Source organism: Acanthochromis polyacanthus, chromosome 19 (assembly GCF_021347895.1).
Source record: "Acanthochromis polyacanthus isolate Apoly-LR-REF ecotype Palm Island chromosome 19, KAUST_Apoly_ChrSc, whole genome shotgun sequence".
NCBI lineage: Eukaryota > Metazoa > Chordata > Actinopteri > Pomacentridae > Acanthochromis > Acanthochromis polyacanthus.
In genome coordinates, this window is record NC_067131.1 from 31,797,599 (window position 1) to 31,822,461 (window position 24,863).

Here is a 24,863-nt window from a genome sequence, read left to right on the forward strand (position 1 = left end):
GGTAACTAGGTAACCAGGTGACTAGGTAACCAGGTGACCAGGTAACTAGGTAACCAGGTGACTAGGTAACTAGGTAACCAGGTGACCAGGTAACTAGGTAACCAGGTGACTAGGTAACCAGGTGACCAGGTAACTAGGTAACCAGGTGACCAGGTGACCAGGTAACCAGGTAACTAGGTAACCAGGTAACTAGGTAACCAGGTGACCAGGTGACCAGGTAACCAGGTAACTAGGTAACCAGGTGACTAGGTAACCAGGTGACTAGGTGACCAGGTAACTAGGTAACCAGGTGACCAGGTAACCAGGTGACCAGGTGACCAGGTAACTAGGTGACCAGATGACCAGGTGACCAGGTAACCAGGTAACTAGGTAACCAGGTGACCAGGTAACTAGGTAACCAGGTGACTAGGTGACCAGGTAACTAGGTAACCAGGTGACCAGGTAACCAGGTGACCAGGTGACCAGGTAACCAGGTGACCAGGTGACCAGGTAACTAGGTGACCAGATGACCAGGTGACCAGGTAACCAGGTAACCAGGTGACCAGGTGACCAGGTAACTAGGTAACCAGGTGACTAGGTGACCAGGTAACTAGGTAACCAGGTGACCAGGTAACCAGGTGACCAGGTGACCAGGTAACCAGGTGACCAGATGACCAGGTGACCAGGTAACCAGGTAACCAGGTGACCAGGTGACCAGGTAACTAGGTAACCAGGTGACTAGGTGACCAGGTAACTAGGTAACCAGGTGACCAGGTAACCAGGTAACCAGGTGACCAGGTGACCAGGTAACTAGGTAACTAGGTAACCAGGTGACCAGGCTGTTAATGAAAACCATCGATGAGTCAGAGACGTGTTCGGACCAGAAGGATTCGTGTTCGTGTTTAACTTCTTCATGATATTTATGATATTTGGTGGTTCTGATTTTGTGAAGCTTGATTTATTTGTATATATTTGAAATATGATGATTCAGCTGTCCTGATCATTATTATTATCATGATTATTATTGTTGTTGTTTTTACAGTGGTTGCCATGGTAGCTGAAGAAATCCTCCGTCCGTTCAGAAAGCTTTATGGTCTCGACTGTTACGACTAAAACTTTGCCAAAGCTGTGGTTCTGTTCAGAGAATAAAGCCGTAAAATAAAAACGTTGTTTTGTGGTTTTTCAACTTTGAACTGAATAAAAGCAGAACGAAAAAACCTGAACACAAACTTTCAGTCTGAAAATTAATAAAGTGACTGAGTGTTAAATGAAAGTTTTTAAAATACTAATTTAGTTTTTAAAAAGCGTTCAATTTTTATGTTTGCTTTAATTAAAGCCACAGTTAAGAAATATGATATTTTAACGGGATTAAATGATCTATTCCATGTTGTTTCCAGCTGGATTCGAATCAGCACCCTTAAAGCTCAGACTAGGGTTTTCACCCTTCCTTAAAATACGGAATCGTCCTTTATTTGACAATTAATTTTTGTGTCCCATATTGATTCAATAATGATTCAATACAGGACTCAAATTGATCAGGATTTCATCTACACGTCTGTCACACACTCATTAAAACTGCATAATGAACAAAATAAAACACAGGAAATATTAAGAGCAGCCAGTTTCATCTTCATAGGACCTATGTAGTGAGGACCCGATGGAGGTCCAGCAGAAAGACTTCTCTGTGCGTCCTATGGTTCTGTCACGGGTTTCCTGGTTACAGACGCTGCTGCTCCGTGTGTTTAAAAATGTCTACACCTGAAACTCCACCACGTCCAAAGAAGCAAAAACGTTTTCAAAAGCACAGACTGGAAGACTGGAACCCTGGCAATAGGTACAGGGCAAACTGTGTTTTCTGTTGCTCATAGACTGAAGTAAGGCAGCATCAGGAGACCAACATGTAAGAAACATGAGAACAGAGAGAACCAACCAGCAGGTCACAGTTTATCATCATCTAATCATCTCCTGAAGTCCCTTTGGTAAGAGACATCAGTACATGGTTGTGAATTTACCAGAGGATGATTATAGTCAGACTAATGTGGCCGTAGACTCTACAGGATTTTACTGACTCAATAAATGCATAAGGTGTTTAATAGTATTTTAAATGCTTTATTTTTTAAAATATCATTTATTTAACCCTTGTGTGGTGTTCATATTTTTGTTACACAGCCAGTGTTCGCGGGTCTGGTGGACCCGGTGCATTTTGGGGTTTTCAATTCAACACAATCAAATAATTTTATGGTAAAATACTCAACAGATGTTTTCCTCAGTTCAATTACAAGCAATATAAACAACATAAATGGTAAATATTTGCTCTTTACCTTTGTTAGATCACTTTTATGAATAAAAGTGCTACTCGTTTTTTGTTAGTTTTTTAATAAAAAGTACTTAAAAAAAGAAAATCAATTATAATCAAGGTAAGATTGGAAACAATAAACAAATTCACAGATGAAGCTAGGTTTTTCATAACTACTGACTTTTATTTATTTGAATTTCATTAGAAATTTAGCCCATTCCGATCAGTTTAAACATCAGAGGCTGAACACATGCAGTAAACATGTCTGTCTGGACAACACATCAGCCTCATTGAATACATTGTTTTTTCACACCTATACAACACATGAGGGGCAGAGTTTTACTGTGTGTGTGTTGCATATGTATTTCTGGCACTTGATGCATGTATATTGTGTTTTTCTGTCCATCTTGGGTCCACACACTTCGCAGCGCTTCTTTTTGCTGTTGCTGGCTGCAACCTTTGAAAAGATCAGGAATTTTACTAACTCTCTTCTCTCTCACAAGACATGAATGTCAGACCAAACTGCAATAGCATCACACCCTTCAGACTCTGCAGGTGGTGGTTCTGTAGGTTGGGTGGATGGAGCACCAGCATTCTCGTCCTGAATCCTCCTCATGATTGCTGCAGAGGCTGGGGTTCTTGAAACATGTTGTCTTCTTTGTATTTGAGGCCTCACCAGTGCCTTTCCCAGTTCCTCAAGAAAGAGTCGCCTCCTCTGGAGCTTCCCTCTGCTCCACTCTGGGTTCAGTGCCATCCAGATGACAAAGGCATTGTATGCTGATATGTCTAACATGTAAAAGAATATCACCAGTGGCCAGCGTAGGGTTCTCCTTTTGCAGCTGTAATCAGTCACCAGCTTATCCATGTTGTCCACACCTCCTTTTGAGGCATTGTAATCCACGATGATCTCTGGTTTTTGATGCTCCTGGAGAGCAGGTGTTGGTGCTTGAATTTTGCAGCAATGCTGCAAAGCTGTGCAGGAGTTGCAGGGCAGAAATATACACCCCCCCACACACACACACACACACGCACACACCACGCACACACGCACACACGCACACCTACACACACCTACACACCCACACACCAGGCCCAGACAGGAGGAGGGCAGAGAGCAGATGCACAAGACCTAAAACTTCCACTTTTATTGGCCCCGGGTCCAGTGGACCCGAACACCCTGTATGTAACATAAATGCGTAGGGGGGTGTACGGTGTGTTGTCATTGAAAATGTGTTGTGATATATGTTCTTCACAGAAAATGAGCCAAGGCCAGTGAATCTGAGTTTGAAATAAAAAATTATCGTATTATTTTTCTTATAAAATTATATAAAAATGAAAACGGGTCCCACAGACCCGAACACCATACAAGGGTTAATAGCCTATATGTGATCAATAAATGACCTTTTCCTATCTAAAGAAAAACTCACTCAGAACTCTGATATGTTAACGGTACTAAATAAATAAGTCAGTAAATCCATTCATACACACATAAATGAGTTAATACATTAACTGTGTTAAGATAAGATTTAGATGGGAAAATATCTGTAGAGACTTTCTTTGTCCAGTATTGTGCGTTCAGTTGTTTGTTTTTGCAGAATCCAGTATTACACACAGGTTGGTCATTACATTTATTAGTTTGGTTTCACTGTTTAAAATGATGCCACATCTTTTTAGACAGAACCTGTGATCATAAAACAATACAGAACTCTTAGTTTTGTGTTAATAAAGCACTGAAAGCTTTAAGTATGACTAAATGCTTTTTTCTAAATTAAATAAACCACTCCTTGGGTGGTTGTGGCCCCGAGTTCAGTAAAGTTGGAAAGATATTCACAGATTCAGACTTCCAGCATCAATAACTCATTAGATAAAGGTTGTCAAAACATAAACAATGCCTCTTTCCCATCGTTGTAAGGCAGATGATGTGCTACAAGCCCAGTTTTATCTAAAGTAGCTGTCTTTCAAGTTGCAGAAATCTATCATTGGAAATAGTGTAAAATAAATCACTGGACACAAAAATGTATCCTCCTCCAGCTCTGAGCGCTGCAGGACTCTTTAATGTGAGTTTTACTTTTGAGAAAACATGGCTAAATCTAGCTGACAAAACAGTTTCCAAACAAAACTTCTACAAATATTTCATCCTTTAACAGTGTGAACATTGAACTGAACTCTGTGTTGTCTCAGCTGGGACTCAAATCTCCCACTCCTGTTGGCTACAGACTGTATAAAAATAAATAACTGTTAGCTCTGTTAGTTAGCATGCATGGAACGAGCTAGCTGCTAGCTAAAATGCTATCAAGCAGCTAGTAAAGCTAGCGACAACACCAAACCACAACTTACTTTGATAAATATTTTCACATTTAGTTGGATTTTTACAATATTTTAGATTTCAAATTCATTCAACAGCCTTTCACTTGCTTAATGTAAGTTTCAGAATTTAACGGAATGATTTTAATTTTGAGCTGCAGCTCCGAGCACCACAGGATTCTTTAATGTTGTTTTATTTTGGGAAAAACAGCGCCGGATGCAGCTTCCTCCATCAGTGGGAACTTCACCTTCTCCGTAGCGCCGCTCGGTTCGGATCAATCAGCCGTAAGACGTTAATTAAACGGTAACTAACGGGACTCTGGGCTAAAGGACTCACTTTTACCATTAAGCACCGTAATGAGGAGTGGATGTTCCAGCGGAGAGACGAAGGTCAGCTCCGGTAAACAGATGGAAGCAGAACTCCATTAGCATTCAGGTTAGTGGCTAACAGCAGTTTAACTTCTAAAATGTTAACTTTTAGTCCGTCAAAAGATGTGCCAACAAGTTAAGTTTGATTTAGTAATTAGCGTGGCAAGTTTTGACATTGTTTAAAACACGGTGGTTACTTGTTAATAATCACCGGATTGTTAATTGATTTGACCTCGGGTAACCTTCACCTTTTAGCTTCAGTCTGGAGAACGGAAGACCTCCAGCACCGAGCAGCTTCCTGAAATTAGCTCTTTGTGCAGTTATTAGCTGGATCTGACGTTTCATTGTCAGCCTGGTAGATTAAATCGAGTTAATTTGATGCATTAGTAACATTTAGTCACTATTTGGGCAGAAAATCAGAGAATTTACTCTGACTCTTATTTTGAAGGACGCTGCCTGAAGTGTGTGATATTTCCGCTGTTTACGCTAAACGGACGTCAGTTTCCGCCGAGCTCCGTTCAAAAAACTGGCAGAATAAAGACACAGTTCGGTTTCTGACCAGCTAATGAGTGAAATAAGACGGGGAAACTTTTGTGGAACTTTTGTGAATCTCGTCTTTCATTCGGCAATGATCGAAATTAGGGCAGAATGCGTATTTATGTTCAGTTTTAATTTTATCCTCTCGCTCACCGCTACTTCATCGTTGTTTCACATGAATGTAAAATGGACAGAAAGTGAACGGAATCCGGCTGTGGAGACATTACCTTCACAGACCGTACATCAGGACGTTTCCTGCAGTTTCTGCGATTTATTTCTGATGAAACAGATTTCTTTTCATGATTGTCACTGAACGTCAGCCGTTGTTCTTGTCATTTTGTACTCTTTCGTTGTTTCCGCCTCCCTGTGTCTGAGCCGCTGCAGTACCGCTCTCCGCCTGAGCTGCACCGATGCAGACAGGGTGGCGCTGTTTCACCAAAACGAAAAAATATCACATAAATTTAGGATAATTTTTTTTAATTAAGATAGTAATTAGGGTTACAAAATGTTTTTATGAAAAGCGAAAAATTAGGAACGCTTCACGATTGTGCGTGTCATCCTTACTACAGGGGCCATGCTAATCTTCTCTGTATCGTTCCCAGTTTAGTACATGTGTTACAAGCTGCAACACATCAGCAACCAGACTCTGAGGAGGCTTTCAGGGAACAGCTGGATCTGACGGAACTGCGGGGTTCGGGTCTGAGAGCACTCTGAAGCCTCCAACCAGCAGAGCAGAGGACCAGAACCAGCCCTGGACACAGATCAGCGCCAAACTGGAAGTTCTGCAGCCACTCAAACAGAAATTCTCCTCGACCCGCTGCCTGGTTCTGGACTCTGGACGGGTTTCTGTGTGACACTGAGCCGAGGAGGAGTCTGGGATTTGTATGCAGAGCCGCTGAGACAGAGAGACCCTCCTGCTGCCTGCAGAACAAACTGACAAACAGAGGATCAGAACCAGCAGAACCCGGTTCTCCACCCATGTTTGTTCTGCTTCAACTTTTATCTATTTTATTTATTTTATTTATTTTTTTGTCCTCACTGTGGATCTAAGCGGCATTAATTTATCCACAAACTGAACTCACGGCTTTACAAAATCACATCAGCTCATTTAACTAATTTCTCCTGCTCTAAATGCTTCTTAACATTTAAATAAAATAATATATTTTGTTTATAAATGAAAATAAGAGAGAAGAAATAAAGATTTTGTATGAAATCAGTCAATTTTGTTGTTCATGAAGAGGTAAAATAAAGATAAGCTCCTTCTGGATGTCCTCATCTCTTTTATTTACAACAGAATAGAATAAAATAATAGAATAACAGAATAAACTACAGCTACTCGACGTCACACAATCGTACCATGACTCGGAAGTGAAGCCGTTGTAGTTCCTCTGTGTGTCCGCCAGGTGTCGCTGTGTGATCAGGCAGCAGCAGGTGAGTCTTATTCTCCTCCAAACTTTAATTTTAGATAAACATTCTGTTTTAATGCTTTTAATTCTTTATTTTCATGATTCTACTTCAAAACGAGCCGCTCTGATTTAACTGCAGTTTATTTTCATGCTTAAAAATCTGACATTTTACTTTAAAAACAGATACTTTCAGGTAAACCAGAAGTTTCTCCTCCAGGATTCGCTCCTCAGAAAACAAACTGCATGTATTTTCATTTAAACATGAATTATTTTTGATGTTTTGTTTATCCGCCGAATTCATTAAAACATCCAACACGATTCAGAAACATCCCAAAAGTTGTAATAGTTTTTATTAGTCACTAATTAACACGAAAATGTAAAATCAGAGAATTTCTAAAAGGAGTCTGGCTGAATCAAAAGTCAGACTCGCGGGGATAAAAAAAAAAACAAGAAAGATCTAGACATGATCTAACGTCAACATTTGTCTGCTGTTTTATGTGAAGAGTTTAAAACGACAGGCTGGTTTTAATTTAATATCTGATTATTTAAACTTTATTGACGTTTCATTAAAGTGTCAGACGTCGTCACCGGAAGTGACGTTTTTTATTAGTAATTTTGTTCTCGTTCAATAAAAACTATAAGCAGCTGATAAATATTAAACTCATATTTTCTTGTTATCTTTACCTCAGTGAAAAATGACAGAAACCACTAATATTTTTATGCCTATATTCTTAAAATGCCTCAAATGATGTCATAAGATTATCAACAAAAGATTTGTTTCAGTTTAATCCAGATTAAATCAATATTCGAGCTTTTTAAAGTTATATTTGGCCTTTTGTTGGCTTTATTAGACGGGTTGGTCGGGAAACAGACGTGCAGCAGAGAGCCGTCAGCGGGACTCGAACCCCCGCCGCTGTTTCTGGGACTACAGCTCTGTCACGGTGCCGTTAGCATCACTTCCGGGTTGTTCACTCGGCTCGGCCAATCACATCGCTCGCTTGTTCCAATTCACACTGTCGAGTTTTCGGCAGCCAATAGGACAGCCTGGTTGTTCCAATTAGGTCACGTGATGACGGTGTTTCCCCAGCAGCAGTTTAAACTGTCCCTCTGATGCTACTGTGAGGATTTAGAGTTTTTCTTTCTCTAATTTTAAAGAAATATTTAAAGTGTCTGACCGACATCAGTCAGACTGACATTCCTGTTGTGTGTTTTCAACCCCCTGCAGTGAGTTAATGGTGTAACGATGTAAAATAATGTTAATAACTAAATTAATGTTAGTTGCAGTTTTATCCAGTGGTTGTTCTAGATTGATTTTCATTTGTTTTATTTGGAGCTAAACAGACCAAACCAATGTCCCTTTCTAGCCGACAATCAGAGGAACGCCGTAGAGCCCTCCCTCTGCAACGTTTACCCTCCATACTGAGTTACTGTTTACTCACCACATGTATTATTTATCAAAATGCAACAGAGACTGATTTTCCTGGTTAATCTTCACTCCATGGTGATGTTTGATCCACATTTGCTTTGATGAGCAGCTCTAACACAGTGAGTCCAGACATTCATCAAGCACCGAGCAGAGCTGCAGTTTGAATCCTCTGATTCATCCACAAAGACTCTCTGTTTGCAGGAATCAGGAAATAAAGTAAAGTCGAGGAGTAAAGAAATAAACTGGAACAATAAAAATAACATCAGTGGCCTCCCTCTCTGGTCTCTTTCTCCTTCAGAGGAGTCATAGAGTCTTGGTGTCCTCCCTCTCTAGTGAATGGATTTAGATATTTTGTGACTGGACCTTCCAGATTTAGTTTTTTTTTTTTTTTTTCGGGGGGGGGGGGGGGGGGGGGGGGCGGCATTTTTGCCTTCACTAAGGATCCTCAGAGAGGTGACAGAAAAAGGGGAAATTATCCTTTCAGTCGTGCAGATATGTTTTTTCCAGCTGTGAATTTGGACGTTTCCAGATGTTTCTGACTTTGTTTTGGAGCCTCCAGTGGTCATCGCTGGAACTGCAGCTTCAAGACTTGAACAGAGTTTTATGCTGGATCTGACAAATCCTAAACCCAAAGTAAACAGAGTTCTGACAGACGGCAGGTCAGACGGGTGGAGCGCCACCTGCTGGTTCACGCTGGAGATGAAACTGAAGAAGGACTTCAGGGGCGTCAGCATCTTCTCCAGGTGGACCTTCTAATTATGGGTTCAGGGTTCTAATCGTTCTGAACATAAAAACATCAGACCTGTTTGATATTTACATCATCATCAAAATGGTGGTCAGTTCACCGATGACATCATCATGATGTCATGTTTAATGTCCTGACTGTTTAGAACGAGAGTCTGGTGGAGGGAGAGACTCTGCTGTTATTATGAATGAGAATCACACACACACACACACACACACACACACACACACACACACACACACACACACACACACACACACACACACACACACACACACTGTGATGTCAGCAACTAGCCCCTTCCCCACTGATGCGGGAAAATCCTCACGACCAGGAGGAGAGAGAGAGAGCCGTCCTCATGTGTTCTGATGTCTCTCCACCAGCAGCTCTTCATCCTCCTCCTCATCCTCCTCTTCCTCACCAGCCGGAGGATGAGTAATCCAGTGGGGGAGGGGGGCAGGTAGTGGTGAGAGGCAGTGAGGGGAGGGGGAGGGGAGGGGGAGGGGGCAGGAAACATGTCTTTTAACCTGCACCCAAATAACAACAACAATAAATCTCTTTTTATTCCAGGCATGTTGACACAAATCCCAAACTGAATCCATGGGGATTCGTCTGTCATTGATGGCTATAGTCGCTGCATTACCAATCTGAGATGTTGCACAGACAACAGAGCATCAACTGCCTTGCAACTTTTCCAGGGTGCAGTTGATCTATTTGGACTCCCACATCATGTCACGGGTGATGCTGGGAGGGAGAATGTTGATATTAGGAGATTTATGATCGAGAATAGAGGGGCAAACAGAGGACGTTTTATGGCTGGACGTAGTGTTCACAATCAAAGAATTGAAGATTGTGGGGGGAACTGAATAGAGTGGTGTCAGCGTACTTTAAAGACCTCTTCATTTTTATGGAACATGTTGCAGTGCTGCACAGCACTGACCCAGTTCACATTAGGGCCCTTCACCATGTTTACCTCTCAAGAATAAATAGATCTGTAGATGAAATTGTTAGCCAGTGGAAGAATAATTTATCCAAAAGCATATCTGGTGCTGTACCAGTGTGTTTTCTTTGAACATTTCTAACCCTTATGAGGACAATATCTTTTTGTGCGCATTCATTTTTTTAAATCTAAGCAAGTCATCCTAAACAATGGCAAAAATGGTCTCCTGTCCATTGATTTGCAAAATGAATCTCAACATTTAAAATGTTACATTATGAACCAACCCGGTCTCACAAGGATTCATGAAACTGTCACGTAAATTAATCTATGGTTTCGTGCACAGCAACATGATTTTCTCATGTTTTTCGTGCTGCATACAACGAAATTCAAACCCATGTTTTTCAAGCGGAGGATATTTCGTGCCACTCAGAACATATTTCAAACAGATGTGCTACAACCGGAAAAACTATTGCAACAATGGGTTTGATTTTATTTTCATATCTGAATCTTAATCACACCCAGCGGTGTAGTCTACGTGATACGCAGCTATACACCGTATACCCACTATAAATGTTCCAAATTTCCGTATACCCACTTAAAAATGCACAAAGATACGTATACCGTTTCACGTGATTTATTGACATAATGTCAGTAATTCCAGAGCTTAGTTGGTCCCCAGAGTGTCCAGAATCAGCAGTTTGGTGTGAGTGAGCAGCTGGAAGTAGCAGGGTGGAGCAGAACCTGCAGCAGCGCCCTACGGTGGACCTGGACAGCAACCTCTGACCACCTCTGCTCTGGAGACAGAGACAGACAGAGACAGGGGACACACAGTGAGAGACGTGCAGACGATACAGAAAATCCATGTGTAATAAACAGAGGAGCTCAGAGCCTATAGCAGCAGAACTAATGTTTGGGTCAGGGTCACCAGAGCCACAGCGAACTATGAGCTTCTGAGGAAGAGAGGGAGAAGCAGTCAGAAGTGCTGAGCTCACAAAGCTCTCTGAGCACAGCACTGCTGCAGAGTTACACTACGCTGAAATATAGTTTATTTATTCTGATCAGACAAAGTCTTTTCCACTCCACTCGTGAACCGTAACAGAAGCCAGGACAAACCTTGAGCAGAACCTTGCTCATTTGTAGAAGCCGATGTGAAACAAATGCAGTTCAAAAAGCAAAAATTAGACACACACGCATTTCCAAATCCTCCTGTTTGTTTGTGGTGTACTGGTCCTCTGTCAGGGTGGGACAGGCTCCAGCACCCCCCATGACCCCAGTGAGGAATAAGAAGATGATGGATGGATGTTTTTGGTGTAAAAGAGACTTCACATTTAAAGCACAGTGTCCATCAGCAAACAGAAAATAAGGCGTTAAGTATGAGGAGAGAGAGTGCTGGATGGCCGCATTTACAAATGAAGAGATGCTAATTCTGCAGTTTGGACGTCGTCACTTTGGAATGTCTTTTAGATCCTTCTGTGTTGTGGGGCTGAAAAAAATCCTGGTATGGCTTTACCCCCTGTAATTCCCAAGGACAATGGTGGGCTGATTTACCATTGATGTGCACATGAGGCACAGCTTCAAGTCAACAACGAGCCTTCATGAAGGTGAAGTGAGGTGAACCTGAAACTGGACTGACTGGCTTGGAGAGTTTCACTCATTTACAGTCACACAGTTTAAGCTGCTTAAACTTTCAGGGTCAATATAAAGTCCTTTTGGATTTTGCCATTTCCCCCAAAAAGTTTCAGTTTTCCACCAAATGTCATTCATTGTATTAAGTAGATGTCATGCTTTCAGAAATGCATCTTGGCCAAGCTCCCACACTTTTTATAGATGAACTGCAAGCAGAAAATGTACGTGCACACAGAAAAACACGTCCCTGTCACTCACTATTTCAGAGTAGAATCAATAAATTCAATTCCATAGTGATTGTAAAATGTACATTTTCAGAACTCTTTCTGGTCCTTTTCTCAATAATTTATTTTAGTTCATGGAAAAAGTATTTGAATTCTGAAATCATGGCAAATCTTTTGTTCCTCTATAAAATCTGCAAGAGTTGAACTTTATTTTCTAAATAATGTAAAACAACAAAGATATTGGTTAGCAGAGCAGTGTCTGGGACATGCCAAAATCATAATCATAGTAATAATAATGGATTAGATTTATATAGCGCTTTTCTGGCCACTCACAGCGCTTCACAATGGATCCATTATTCATTCACTGTGGTGGTGGTAAACTACATTTGTAGTCACAGCTGCCCTGGGGCAGACTGATGGAAGCGTGGCTGTTAATCCCCTCTGACCACCAACAGTCAAACCATGAGCATCCAGTTAAAGAAAATAGTATAAAATGAAGGAAAAACACTTTAAGAGACTTATTCTTGTACTGATAAATGTTTGTCCACTTCTAATAAGACCCCAGAGTTTCATTTTTCTGCAACATTTTTGTGAAAACTGAGTGATTGTGATGAGGACTGCAGATGTACTTTACACTGATAATGACCATTGTCTGTTGCCTATTGCCGAGAGCAACGATGGCCCGTCTCCTCCTTATATATCTGCCACCTTTCCCATGTCTCATTCTCAGTGTGAGTTGGATCCAGCGCAGTGAAGAGGAGATCTCAACATCATCCCAGCAGGAGAGAGGACATCACGATGGTCTTCAACCCCTCAGACCTGCTTACAAAGATCTGCAAAGGTAAGAAAACAAGCTCAGTGGGGATAAAACTATGCGTTTTTTCAGGACAAATCCACCAGCAGTTCTTCGTAATGATAACCAATATTTGCAAGTGATACAGAAACAGGATGTGACAGCAAAGACCGTGAAATGCGAAATTAGATACAAGCAACAGCGAAAGCAGCGAATGTTCTGACTGTGGTCGTGGCTGCGCTTCTCATTCAGAGTTTTGAGGCTGTCTCTGTTGGAGAGATGTGTCTGTGAGTTACAAAAGAGTAGAAAAAGTTGTGAGTCCTCCAGCTTGCGTTTTCCACCGGCCTCGACTGAACATCTTTCAGTGGAATCGTTGGCCTCTACCTCTAAAAGGCTTGTGCCTCTCAAAGAGCTTCCGTGCTTTTCTGAGCCATCCTACAACTTCTCTGCATGTTTACGTCACGGACTTTTTTGCCTGAGCTACCGACAGAAACACCTTTGACCAATCTCACTTTTTGCACTTTTTGCTCTTCCTACAGGTTTTTCCTTCTGTCTGAATTCTTGCTTTTGTTGTTCGTCGCTTTGGACAAAAGCGTCTGATAATGAAACTGTAGAACTGTAGAATTGTAGAATTGTAGAACTGTAGAACTGTAGAATTGTAGAATTGTAGCACACAGACGGATGCAGCTTATTTCACAGGACAAACTGAGATGGTCAAAGTTTAGTTTTCAGTGTTCTGTCTCCCAGCTGTTTGCAACTGGAATGAAACAGTAACAGGCCGAGGATCAGTGACTACAGCAAACAGAAAAAACTGTTTTTCAGGTGTTCTGTTTGATTGGGGGTGTGGTGGGGGTGTCCCGGTAGGGGGAATGGTAATTCATTTGCATTTTCTGCAGTGGAGTTAAAGGAATAAATGGTCCTAATGTTCCAGCATTTATAAAGCAAACCTTAGTCTGGGCAAAGAAACCGATTGAAGAGTTCATCTGCAAAAACAGGTCACTCCGTTTTATCAATGTTCAGAAAACTCATTTTTATTGTTTACTTTAGATAATAATAGTAACACTAATAATTCATTTATTCTCTATTTTGTCATGTATTTTTCTACTGAGTCAAATCTTCAGTTTGATTGATTTTATCTCAAGTAAACAATAAAATATAAGCTTTTCTGACAATTTATCTGTTTTTGCAAATGAACTCTTCAGTTTTAGATCACTGAATCATTTCCCGACTGCTTGTGTGTGATTTCAGACACCTTTACAGACTCAGCTATCAGCTCCACCCGCATCAATGGAGAACGCAAAGAGAAGGTTCTGCAGCGATGGGAGGGAGGAGACGGAGAGAGCTATGATTTGGACAATGATGCAGTGAGCTGCTTTTTCTCTCCTCAATCACCAGAATCCATTGAATGGCGTGACATTAGAGTTGAACCTTAATTATCCGTGCTCTGTACATGCAGCCTGTTATTTAGCTACTGCCTCTTACTATCGCATTCTTCTTCTTCTTCTTCTACTTTGGGCTTTTCCCTTCAGGGGTGGCCACAGTGAATCCAGTCTAACCCTGTCCTCTGCATCCTCTTCTCTCACACCACTGTTACTGTTGCATTACTGTGCTGGTTACTGTATGACCTCATTGACCTCCCTGTTTGTCTCCTCAGTCCAACGGCTGGGATGCCAGTGACATGTTCCGTTACAATGAAGTGAAATACGGCGTCACATCCACGTATGATTCCAGCCTCTCCATGTATACGTAAGTTTCCGTATGGGTTTGTTGCTTTATCTAACAAATGCATGCATTTTTGTGATTTTCCAGCCGTTTACACAACGTGTGTTTGCTCACTTTAAACACTTCTTTTCTTGTGTGTGTCAGTTTTCAGGTGTTTGATGTAATGTGAGCAGTGACACTTTATTCATACCACAAACCTTTGAATGTGTGTCTTGCATATTTTTCATCGTATAGATTCTATTGTGAGCATCCCTGGTATCAGTACAGGTCAAAAGAGAGTCTGTTCACAGAACTGCAGTCATAATAGACTCTAATGTCCAATCACTGTTTATTGGTGTTTTATAGGTTTGAACCTCCAATCCTGCACTGTGTCATGCTGATTTATTGAGCTCTGAATCAAAGAGGGAGAAATGACTGCAAACACATTTCAATAACTGTGACTGTACGACACACACAGCTCAGATATGAAGTTGTTGTCAAATGTTTTCAAGTTTTTTGTTCCCTTCCTACATTTTCTCTTTGTTCTACTTTCTTTGTCAACACCCAGTGTCCCGTTAGTGAAGGACGACTCCGAGGCCTATCGACAGAGGGAGGAACGCGCCGCCCGCCTGGCCAGGGAGATCGAATCAAGCCCCCAGTATCGCCATCGTGTCAACCTGGAAAATGAGGAGGGCAGAAGTGAGGAGGACAAGTACAGCGCTGTGGTGCGTGACGGCAACGATGGCGAGAAAGGCCGTGAGAGTCCACGGGACAGAGAGCGAGAGAGGATCAGTCCTGGAGCCAGCAGCAGGTGAGAGCTGAAAGATGTGTCAGACAGGTAGTCATGTTTAAGGATACCTGCCCACATCAATACATGTTCTCAGAGAAGTGACTGGATGCAGCACAGACAAATGACTGAAAGCGTCACCCTTTTCTTCAGAGCATGGCAAATGTTTTGTGCAGCCACTCTGAGTGTTTCATCTTCAATATTTCTGACCTGTTGTCACTGCCTCTCCTTTTCAGACCACCAATCAGATAGATTAGAGTGGCAGCATGCTGTCAACATGTTGTTGTCATAGAAACAGACCCACAGGCAGCTTTTTAAGAAGCGCTCCCCAGTGCCCTGCCAGCATCTGTCTGACCCACGGACACAGAAGCCAGAGGTTCAGACAGATGGAACCTGCTGGAGTTACTTACATCATCTCCACAGATGTCACACTCAAGTGAAAACACACTGGTTTTAAATATCACATGAGCTTCCTCAGCATGTTGGCCTTCTTTGTTCATGTTATCCTAAAAGTATCAGTCCTGTCCTGACTGCTGTCGGCACATCACAGGAAGTCATCTGACTGAAGTAGATCTGAAATGACGTTCTTTTTTCAGCTGTTGTTTCCAAGTTAAATGAAGTTTGAACCTCAGGTGTGTGTGCAGCAGCTGCTTTTGATAGTTTCTTATGTGTCTGATGTGCTCTTCTTCTGTCAGAGAGGGCAAGTACCCTCCTTTACCTCAACGCCAGAGAAGAATGCAGCGGGAGGCAGAGCGGGCTGAGAGGGGTCCTGGTGGGCCTCCACCACACAGTCATCTAAGTGGAGCTTACCGCTCCACCCCTCCATCGTCCTCTTCCCTCAGACCCCCATCTGCTGCTGGACCTCAGCCTGGTGCCCCCCCGTCACAGCGAAGCATCCCTGTGTCAGGTAGAGGTGGAGCCTACGCTGCTCACCACCCACAGGGAAGCGCCCGTCCAGGCCCAGGCTCTGGTCCTAGCAGCTGGTACACACCTGCAGCACCCAGCCCAGCCTCTCATCCAGCCGGCCCCCCTGCCCCCCACTCACTCCCCCACTGGCTCTCTGACGCTGGCAGACCTGTTCATGGAGGTAAGTGCTGTGTCCAGAATAGCTTCAGCAGCTGTAACATCTGTGTCTGTTGCTGACACAGATTTGATTGTCTTTCAGTTTCAACTAGAACATCTCCTAAAGCCCAAACACCTCCACGGCTGAGCAGGACAGGACACACTCCAAACTCACACACTCAGTCCACAGGTCAGTCTCAGTCACATTCAGTCCGCTGGTTTTTTTCTTTTTTAAATTTTCACCCTTATTGTTGATAAATTGTGCCTAAAATGTAACATGACTTTCTGTTCTCTCATATTCTTGCAGCTACTCGCTGTCCTAAACCAGGTTCTCCCCTTTATTTGGACACATGGTCTGTCTCCCTGCCTGTGCAGAACACATCTGTAGATCTCTTCTCTGTAGACGGTACTGTCCCCCTTCTTCCTGTTTTTGCTCTTTAAAATAATGAAGAGTCCAAACCATTTGTAGCCTGTAATGAGCTTTAGTCAGACAGTTATTCTGTCATTGAAGGACGGATCTAATGAGGTGCTACCATTTGTGTCCTCTTTACAGTGAAAGAGATTCTTGCTGCTGCTGCAAAAGAACGCAAGAGCAAGAGAAGCAAGAGCAGTAAAGGTGTGTGTACTTTAGATTGGTGCCAGTTAAATCCTCCAAACTGATGGACACAAAAATAAAAACTCACATTGTCTTTGCCTCGTTCTGTCCCCTTTCTGTTTCTGAAGCTGTGCACATAGTTTTAATGAACTGTTGTTCTCTCTCCTCCACCAGCTCCCTCAGTTCAGCAAAGGTCACAGATTGAGGAGCGGCAGAAATGTGGCAAGAAACGCAGGGTAAGAGATGGACTGTGACTGAGTGAAGTGTGAAAGTGAGAAATGTGTGACCAATCAAGAGGCTGTGCACTTCACATCACTGATGTCAAAGTTAGCCCAGAAAACATCTCATGTATGAGACTACATCCACATGAATGCTTTTATTTTAAAACACAAACAGTCCTTCCGAACGTGAACACGGATGTGCACGTTATCGTTTCCAAAAGTTTCTGCCTGAGTGCATCCAAACTGAAATGCATTTCTGGAGATTTCACCTTCCAATCCCCCCCCTCACAGAGCCTTTAGCTCTGCCAGGCAGTGACTCACAGGAAGATGTAAAAAGCTCGTCTGCTGTTTGAGTGCTCTGTTGTTTGACAAACCAAGGTTCCCTGCAGCCACATTTGCAAATGTTCACATGCTAATTGTAGCTCTCCAGAGTCGTCAGTGTGGTATCGGGCTCCTTTTGACCACTTTCTGGGTTTGCTTTATAGCCAAAAAAAAACTGGTTTTGCTCGTTCTAGACCTCTGTGAGGTGTGGTCAGAGCTACTGTTATTCCAACCACCTCGTCTGACTGCTAAACGATGGTCGTTGTATCGGTGGGCTCTCACAACGACCATCGTTTAGCGGTCACACCAGTCTGGGTCTGGGTCGTTGGAATAAAAATAGCTCTGATCACACCTCACAGAGGTTCAACAGCTGAGGCAACAACCAGCACCAGAACTGAAGAAGACTCTTGGATGAGAGCTGAAACGCCTTCAGGGAACTTTGTTAAAGTCCAGTGGATTGATTTAAACTGCTTTGCATAACCATGAGCTGATGGATGAGAACCTGCACAGACACCGTCTAGAAGTGTCTTCCTTCATGTGATCATTAGCATTTATAACACGACGCTGTAGTTGGTCTGCTCACTGCTCAGTGTGCTGCTGAACCAAGACAGGAAACTCCTCATGTTGGCATCAAATGCTAAGAATTAATTATAAAGGAATGGAATCATGACTTAGTTAATAGATGTGTTTAAACTGGATTCCAAATGATGCAGACATGGTAGTGAAGCAATCTGTTAGTCTGTAAAACAGTGTAAGACGTTCTTATTGTGTTGTTGGCTGATCTTCAGTGCTACACTGTCATCTAGTCTGTTACATGTTGTTTATAGTCGTAGTTCATCAAAGCTGTCTGTCGTAGACTCCAACTTTAAAGACTAAATGTATTAATCTCTGCACTTTGAAATGAATATTCCACTTCAGCAACACATTTGCACTTTGAACTACTGCAGAGTCTGTATGAGCTGTAAAGACAAATGCTGACTGTTCAACGTTTCCATGACAACATGGAGCAGCTGAAGTTGAGGATTTCCTGAAAATGCTGCAGTATAGTGCTGTGTGCATTGGTTATTATGGGGGTTTAACCCTTGATTACATAAAACAAGGTATCAGAAGACGTGTTTTTAGTTTGTAGTCTTGAACTAATGTAATCCTGGTTATCTGTCATCAGTTGGTACTGTTCTCATCTGCTTGTCTGTCTTCCAGCTCCAGCCCAGTGCTGGCAGCTCCAGTCCTCCTGCAGCAGCAAACCCTCCTGCCGTCCCTGAGGTCACCCAGCCCGGTGCTGCCAAGCCTTCTCCATCAGAACACCCCGCTTCAGAACCCAAAGCTCAGCCTCCAGCTCCCACTGAGGACCCCTCCAAGGACACAGCAGACACCTCCTCCACCTCCACCACAGCAGCCCTCTCAGACAGGCAGTCTGTAGAGAAACCAAAGGCCTGTGTACGTCGCCTCTTTGCAGACTATAGTTCTGGTTTTATATTGTAAGTCCTAAGCTTCTGGTACCAAAACTCTCCAGCATGAATGTCAATCCGTTTATAATGAAATGGTTTAATTCCTTGTTAACTAACAGATGTCAACAGGTCAGGGTTAACTCTGTACTTTGTAGCACTAGACGGTGCAGCACTGCTGTGCCACAAGGGGGCGTTACTTCTCCTTTTCTTTTGATCGTCTATTCAGATGACTGCAGGAACAGTCAGCCAAATAATTACATTTTAAACTTTTCTGATGATACTGTAATTCTTAGTCTTCTGAGAGGTGTTGGTCGTCTGGTGGGACATCTGGAAGAGATCAATCATTTTAAAGCTTGGTGTGAGAACAACCACCTTGTTCTTAATGCAACAAAACCAAAGAAACGGTATTCGATGACAAAGGAGTACGTGTCCATGAAGCTGTGGTTTTGGGGGACTCGCTAATTGAACAGGCTGCAATGTTGATGTGACTGCAGCGCTTTTGCCCCAGACAAAGTTCTCTAGTGGGACAATAAAGTTGATCTATTCTGTTCTTTTAGTTCCCAGCCGCCCGTCAGCCAGCCAGGACCCCAGGAGGTGATGATGCCAGGTCTGAGACGACAGCAGGCGTGGCACAGTGAGTTCACAAGAAACTATTAGAGACTCTTCACTGTGAACTCTTTCAATTGGTTTACTTATTGCCAATCTGATGTTTTTTTCTCACACTTGTTTTGTCTCTTCCAGCAGAGTGAAAAAATCCACCTTAAACCCCAACGCTAAAGAGTTTTACCCGATCAAAGCTCAGAGGAACATGGTGAGCCTGTTTGTTCCTGTTAAATCCTTCAAATGTCATCAAAGAAAGGATCAAAGTTTGAGTAGTTTATAGAGCGTGCTTCAGTGATGTATCAGAAAATGCATTGAAGTTCAGTTTCTCTCCTGAGAATCCCTGATGAGACAACATCTGTTTTTATTGAACTAACGGACAACTAGCAGTTTATGTTGTTCAATAATCTGACTGCGCTAACTCATTTAGTCCTCACTCAAAAAATACAAGATACCAACAAAGAAGAGACTCAGAGGACGCCTCAGAAGACTGCTTTTACTTTAATAAAACAACATTTGCTGAGCTGTGATCAATGCGCTACAAACATGATTGGAATGATCCACTGTTTTTCAGTCTGTTTTTAATTGTTTCTGTCTTAGTGTTAAAGCCGTTGATCTTTTCTGTCTTTCAGCTTCAACAAATGTACCAGTCCCCCATGTCTGCAGGCAGCCAGGGAAAACACCGCAGGACCAAAGGTAGACGCAGCATTCTTCTCTCTGCTGTTCAGTTTTCAGGTTCATACCAATTCATGACATCATTTATCTCTGGACACTTCAGCTGCAGTCAGTTCTAGAGCTTAAAGTGTTACAGAGAGAAACCCAACAAAGCAGCAAAATATCATAGATCTATAGCAGCCTTTGAACAGGAATACGCCCCTGTCTGTGCTTTTCCGTGTGTTGTTTCCATCTGAAATGAATTTCCTGTCAGCTCACGGTAAAGGCTTTAAGTCATCTTCACAGAGACTGCAGGAAAACCTCTGTTAGGATTTGATCGGTGTTCCTGTGTGTTGTAGACGTGTCGGGCTGCACAGTTCCAGCTTTCTGTCTGTTCAATCTGCTTCTTCATTTGTGTCAGACTAATGAGGATAAAGTAGTTTGACAGGTTCTGTTGAGGTGTTGCTCTTCTCAGATCAGAGGCTGCAGATAGATCAGCGTTATTTTTCCCTGTTTCCTAGAGCATACAGCAGGCTGAGATAAAACACTCTGAAAGAATCATTTGGCTGCAGACGTGCTTTTTACACCACTATTCTCAGCACCAAGCTTTCCATTGATATAAAATGGCTCCCTTTGTGCTGCCTCACTTCATGATCTTTCTACTTATTTGGGAACTTCTCCCACCTGTGGACCAAAGCAGAGCACAAAGCCGGCCTTGTTTTCTACTCATCACTGCGTCTCCTCTTTGTTGCTGTCCTGCTAATAATTCTCTCCTTTCTCTAGGCTCAGTAGCGGCTCCACGCTCTGACCACAGCACTTCACCTCCCCCCATGCTGCCCCCCTACCCCCATCCCTACCTTCAGTACGACCCCCAGCAGTACGGCCAGCAGCAGCTCATCCAGCCCATGACACCCTACCCTGGACAGGTAGGACCTCCAGCCTGCTGTTTAAATATCGCTGGTTGGCTTTAAGTGGTTCATCAGACATTTGGTAGCCGTCATGATTTGTTTTGGAGAGTTATTCAGCAGTGGTTAATAAAGATGAGGTCTTCTGAGGACTGATACCAGGTATTAGTCACCAAGGAGACCGTTAACCAACATACACACGTCCTGCTGTCAGATGGAGAGTGACTGAAATGTGTTTGCATCAGTGAAATGAACTGTTCATGTTCTTAGGAGGCTGTTATTTGTGACCTGGAGCTAATCAGACCACAGGGTAACGACTACAGAGAGAGAGAAACCGTTGCATCACAGTCAAAGTAGCACATTTTTACTGGTGGAAAAAATCAGAAAAAAAGCTAAATATCAGGTCCAAAAATAATCCATTGCTTCCACATTTAAAGCAAAAATAGTAAGTGTGTCTTATTGGTTGTTCTCCTCTGCAGCTGATGTACTCCATGCTGCAGGGTGGAGCCATGATGATAGGTCCCCACCCACAAGCCTTTGGACCACCAGGAGCTCCCTGGTTCCCCACAGCTCAAGGACCTCAGCAGGGCATCTATGGTGAGTGCTGATGAGAATGAAAGACAGAAGATTCACATTTAAGGATAAAATCGCACTGCTCTTCTCATTTTTTTGACATCATTTCCTCTTTTCTGTGCAGCTCCACAGCCGTTCTCTCATCACTCGGGTGCACTTCATCAGCCACAGCCCCCCCACCAGCCCCCCCACAGCATGCTGCACCTGGACAGGTGATACCCCCACACAAACCATTCTCTGTACTGTTTCCTGTGTGGTCCCTCCTCACTGACAGTATCATCTGTGGGAGGTTTTTGTTCCAAACATGTCGGTAGTGTTTGTTTCAGGTGTACTTCTATGGAAGTACAGATCCATGAGTGTGGTGTTTTACTGCACACATTCCAGCATTATGCAGCTCCAAGTATTCTACCTCTGCTGTTATTCACAGTGAACTGTTTCACTCTACATTTGAAGTGATGTGTTTAGAAATAGTGACTTGATAAAGTTCAGATAAGAGCAGAAACACACATCTGCTTTAGTTCTCGCTTTTGGAGAATCAGCTGCTGTCATTCATTGATGATCTCCATGTTTCCTTTCAGAATGCCCAGTCAGACCCACAGCCTCAGTTCTGGTACCACTCAGGTCCCTTGTGGACACCCCCCCCACCCAACATGCCGCCTTACCCCATTCAGGGCTACAGCATCCACAGCCATCAGGGCATCCCACCCACTTACCCCCTGGGGCAGATAGCACAGGTATGTCTCCATCATTACAGGTTTCATACTCACCATAAAATGTGTCATTTGGGGGTTTTATGGCTCAGAATGGGTCTTTTTAGGGCAACAAGCTGATTGTGGATCTGTTGACAATAATTTGTGCTTTTTCCTGTTGTTTGTGACTATTTTATTAACACACAAATGTTGACCCAAATATCAAAACTGGGTCAAATAAATAAAATAAATATCAGTTGCTATTTTCATTCTCAGTCATTATTTTGCTGCTGCTGGTGGTTTCCCCTCAGAGCTTGCTAAAATCTCAACAATTCCTCTATGGAGGAAAACACCAGACTGTGATGATGTGTGACTGTCCACTGTTATTTCAAGTGTGCTTATAACTGATCTAAACTGTGTCCGTTGTTTTGTCGTTCATGTCTTCACCTCCACAGGGAGCCATGTCAGGTCCCCCCGGTCAGCCCCAGTTAGTGATGCTGCAGCCCCCCCAGCCCCCCCAGCACGGACCCCAGCAAGGAGCACACCAACACTTTTACATGGGACACCCACCAGGTAAGAACCCCCGCCTCAAAAAATAGTGACTGTGGCTTGAAATGTCGGTTTAACAATTTCTGTTTTTCTTGTTTTGCCTCCCACAGCGATGCAGGTACAAACACACCCTGCTTCCTTCCCTTTCCTTCCTCCCTTCCCTCCCTTCCTTCACTTCCTAAAGCCCCCTTTGCCCTCCCAACGTCCAAACTACCCCCCCACCCCACCTGCTGGATGTGAGGCCCAGAATCACTGCGACTCGTCAAAAGAAATTCCAGCATAATGACAGGAGGAGAGAAGAGGACAGAAAGTGTCACAGCACCTTATTCTGCTGCTGTTCTGTTCTTCACCTTTACCCTTTAATGCTAAAGATGAAGGTGACAGAGTCCAGCAGCAGCAGCAGCGTTCCACCTCCTGCTGCTATCCAGCTTTTGTTTTAAAGAGGCATGCGGCACCGTGCTGGACAGGCCAGTCGGCGAGGGGAAAAGCAGATGGAAAAAGCAGCAGCAGACTCTTTATCTTCCCGGAACGTGTTTTCAGCCTTGTGGGTTTTTGAAAGTCCCACAAAACAAAATAGTTAGGCGGAGAAGTCAAATGATAGTTCACTTTTTCAGGACAGCACCACATTTGGTACAGACATAGTACATGACCATACAATTGATTTAAGAGGAGTACCCCAAAAATCTGAGCCCCCTGGTGGCCAACATTTATAACACTGTTATAAAAGGCTGTATTGAATCCGCAGACCCTTAAACAATGGGGGTAGACCTTGAACGTAACTTTGTATCTGCCGTATTAAGGGCTCAGATTTTTGGGGTACTCCTCTTAAATCAGTTGTATGGTCATATACTATGTCTGTACCAAATGTGGTGCTGTCCTGAAAAAGTGAACCATCCACCCCAGATCTGGGTCTGATCCGCCTCACTAAGATGGAAACACAGACTGTTCTCATGAAAAGGAGGGAATTGAAGACAAGAGGGGATTTTTAGCTTTTTTTTTCTTTTTTCTTTTTTTTTAAACTCGATCTATAATTAATAAAAATGTACAAAAAAATAAAAAAACAAAGACCAAAAAATAAAGTTTTCAACTCAACTACAAAGCTTTGTTGGCTTCATTTATTCTATGGCTAACTGTGCTCGGGCTGCTGCAGCTTTTCTTTTCACTGCATGAAGTGACTGTTAACAGAGATAATGAGACCCAGAAATGTATTTTTCATTAGACAATAAGTGCACATTTAACCTGAAGCTCACTGAGCATTTGCTATTATGTCAGGCTGACAAAAAGGGAATTCTTGTATTCGTTTCACATTAGCATGGATCCGTTCTGCTCAGTGGAACTCTGCATGTTCATTTCAAACGGTCACTAGAGGGACCCTCTTTATACGCCAGCATCACTGACGGCATCATGTTGTGACTCTTTGGGTTAGTAGGACACTCTGCTTCCCCTGCAGGTAAATGTGATGCCACACTTTGTGCTCGGTGACAGCACTCTAGATGGATGTACTACTGAGCGGACCAGCCAGTTCTACGTCAACGTGTCAGAGTGTGTGGCCTCGTTTCTCCCCGCTGCAGCATGTTAGGATAATGCTGTCAGTGCAGCAGGCTGTGGCAGAGCATACAGCTGCTCGCTGCGCTCCAGTCGGTCCTGGTACTCCAGGTTGGACTAGTTGCCTTCAGGGACCCCCTTTGTGCCGTAGATGAGACCCCAGCAGCAGCAGGCGATCACGGCGGTGCTGTCGCTGTCTCCTGAGCAGGATCAAAGAGAGAACAGGATGAGAAATGTCATAAAGCATCACTGAGTTCTATCTTTGCTGGGCTTGCACTAGCCGGTGCCCCACGGCGCCATCGGAGCATCGTTTTGCTGGATGGTGATCAAGATTTGGGTGGCTCCGACCATTTCTGACGCCTGAAGAGAGAAAAAGTTTGTTTTTCTCATATTATCGCCAATGACGCTGTGGCCATCAGCTAGCGCAAGCCCAGCTTTGAAGCCATTTTAACCCTTTGATGTGCAACATGCGTCCAAAGTGAGCCAAATCCAGGGTAAAATGAGCATCTCCTGACCCACACTGTGCATCAGAGGGTTAGCAGTGACTGTATCAACCAGAGATTAAATG

The 24,863-nt window shown here is 43.2% G+C and overlaps 2 protein-coding genes, 1 long non-coding RNA gene and 1 pseudogene across 52 annotated transcripts in view; 3 read left to right on the plus strand and 1 right to left on the minus strand.

Moving 5' to 3' along the window:
* LOC110965252 (cGMP-dependent protein kinase 1-like) overlaps window positions 1-1,144 on the plus strand; it is a 60,418-nt gene extending 59,274 nt beyond the window's left edge. For 11 of the 50 annotated variants that reach the window (XM_051939363.1, XM_051939365.1, XM_051939375.1 and 8 more), the window contains 3 exons: window positions 98-137; window positions 362-377; window positions 778-1,144. The gene's annotated coding sequence lies outside the window, so the exon portion shown is untranslated. Of the gene's footprint in view, window positions 1-9; window positions 138-233; window positions 258-361; window positions 378-777 lie in introns of all 50 variants that reach the window. The other 39 variants (XM_051939353.1, XM_051939357.1, XM_051939360.1 and 36 more) reach the window with 10 other exon arrangements.
* Window positions 1,145-4,775: 3,631 nt separating this feature from the next.
* Window positions 4,776-6,752, plus strand: LOC127531075 (uncharacterized). The gene is made up of 2 exons (XR_007937949.1): window positions 4,776-5,015; window positions 6,088-6,752. It is a non-coding gene; the product is annotated as an uncharacterized LOC127531075 (long non-coding RNA).
* Window positions 6,009-6,116, minus strand: LOC127531207 (uncharacterized; annotated as a pseudogene).
* Window positions 6,753-9,430: 2,678 nt separating the features above from the next.
* On the plus strand, window positions 9,431-24,659 carry LOC127531008 (ataxin-2-like protein). Its single transcript, XM_051939010.1, is given in 21 exon segments — window positions 9,431-9,522; window positions 12,635-12,693; window positions 12,925-12,946; window positions 13,889-14,009; window positions 14,300-14,391; window positions 14,915-15,157; window positions 15,829-16,220; window positions 16,299-16,385; window positions 16,503-16,601; window positions 16,749-16,811; window positions 16,965-17,026; window positions 18,533-18,748; window positions 19,338-19,414; window positions 19,522-19,591; window positions 19,911-20,076; window positions 20,818-20,960; window positions 21,419-21,536; window positions 21,637-21,687; window positions 21,690-21,724; window positions 22,091-22,246; window positions 24,576-24,659. Coding segments are annotated over 21 exon segments (2,448 nt in total).
* Window positions 24,660-24,863: the final 204 nt, after the last annotated feature.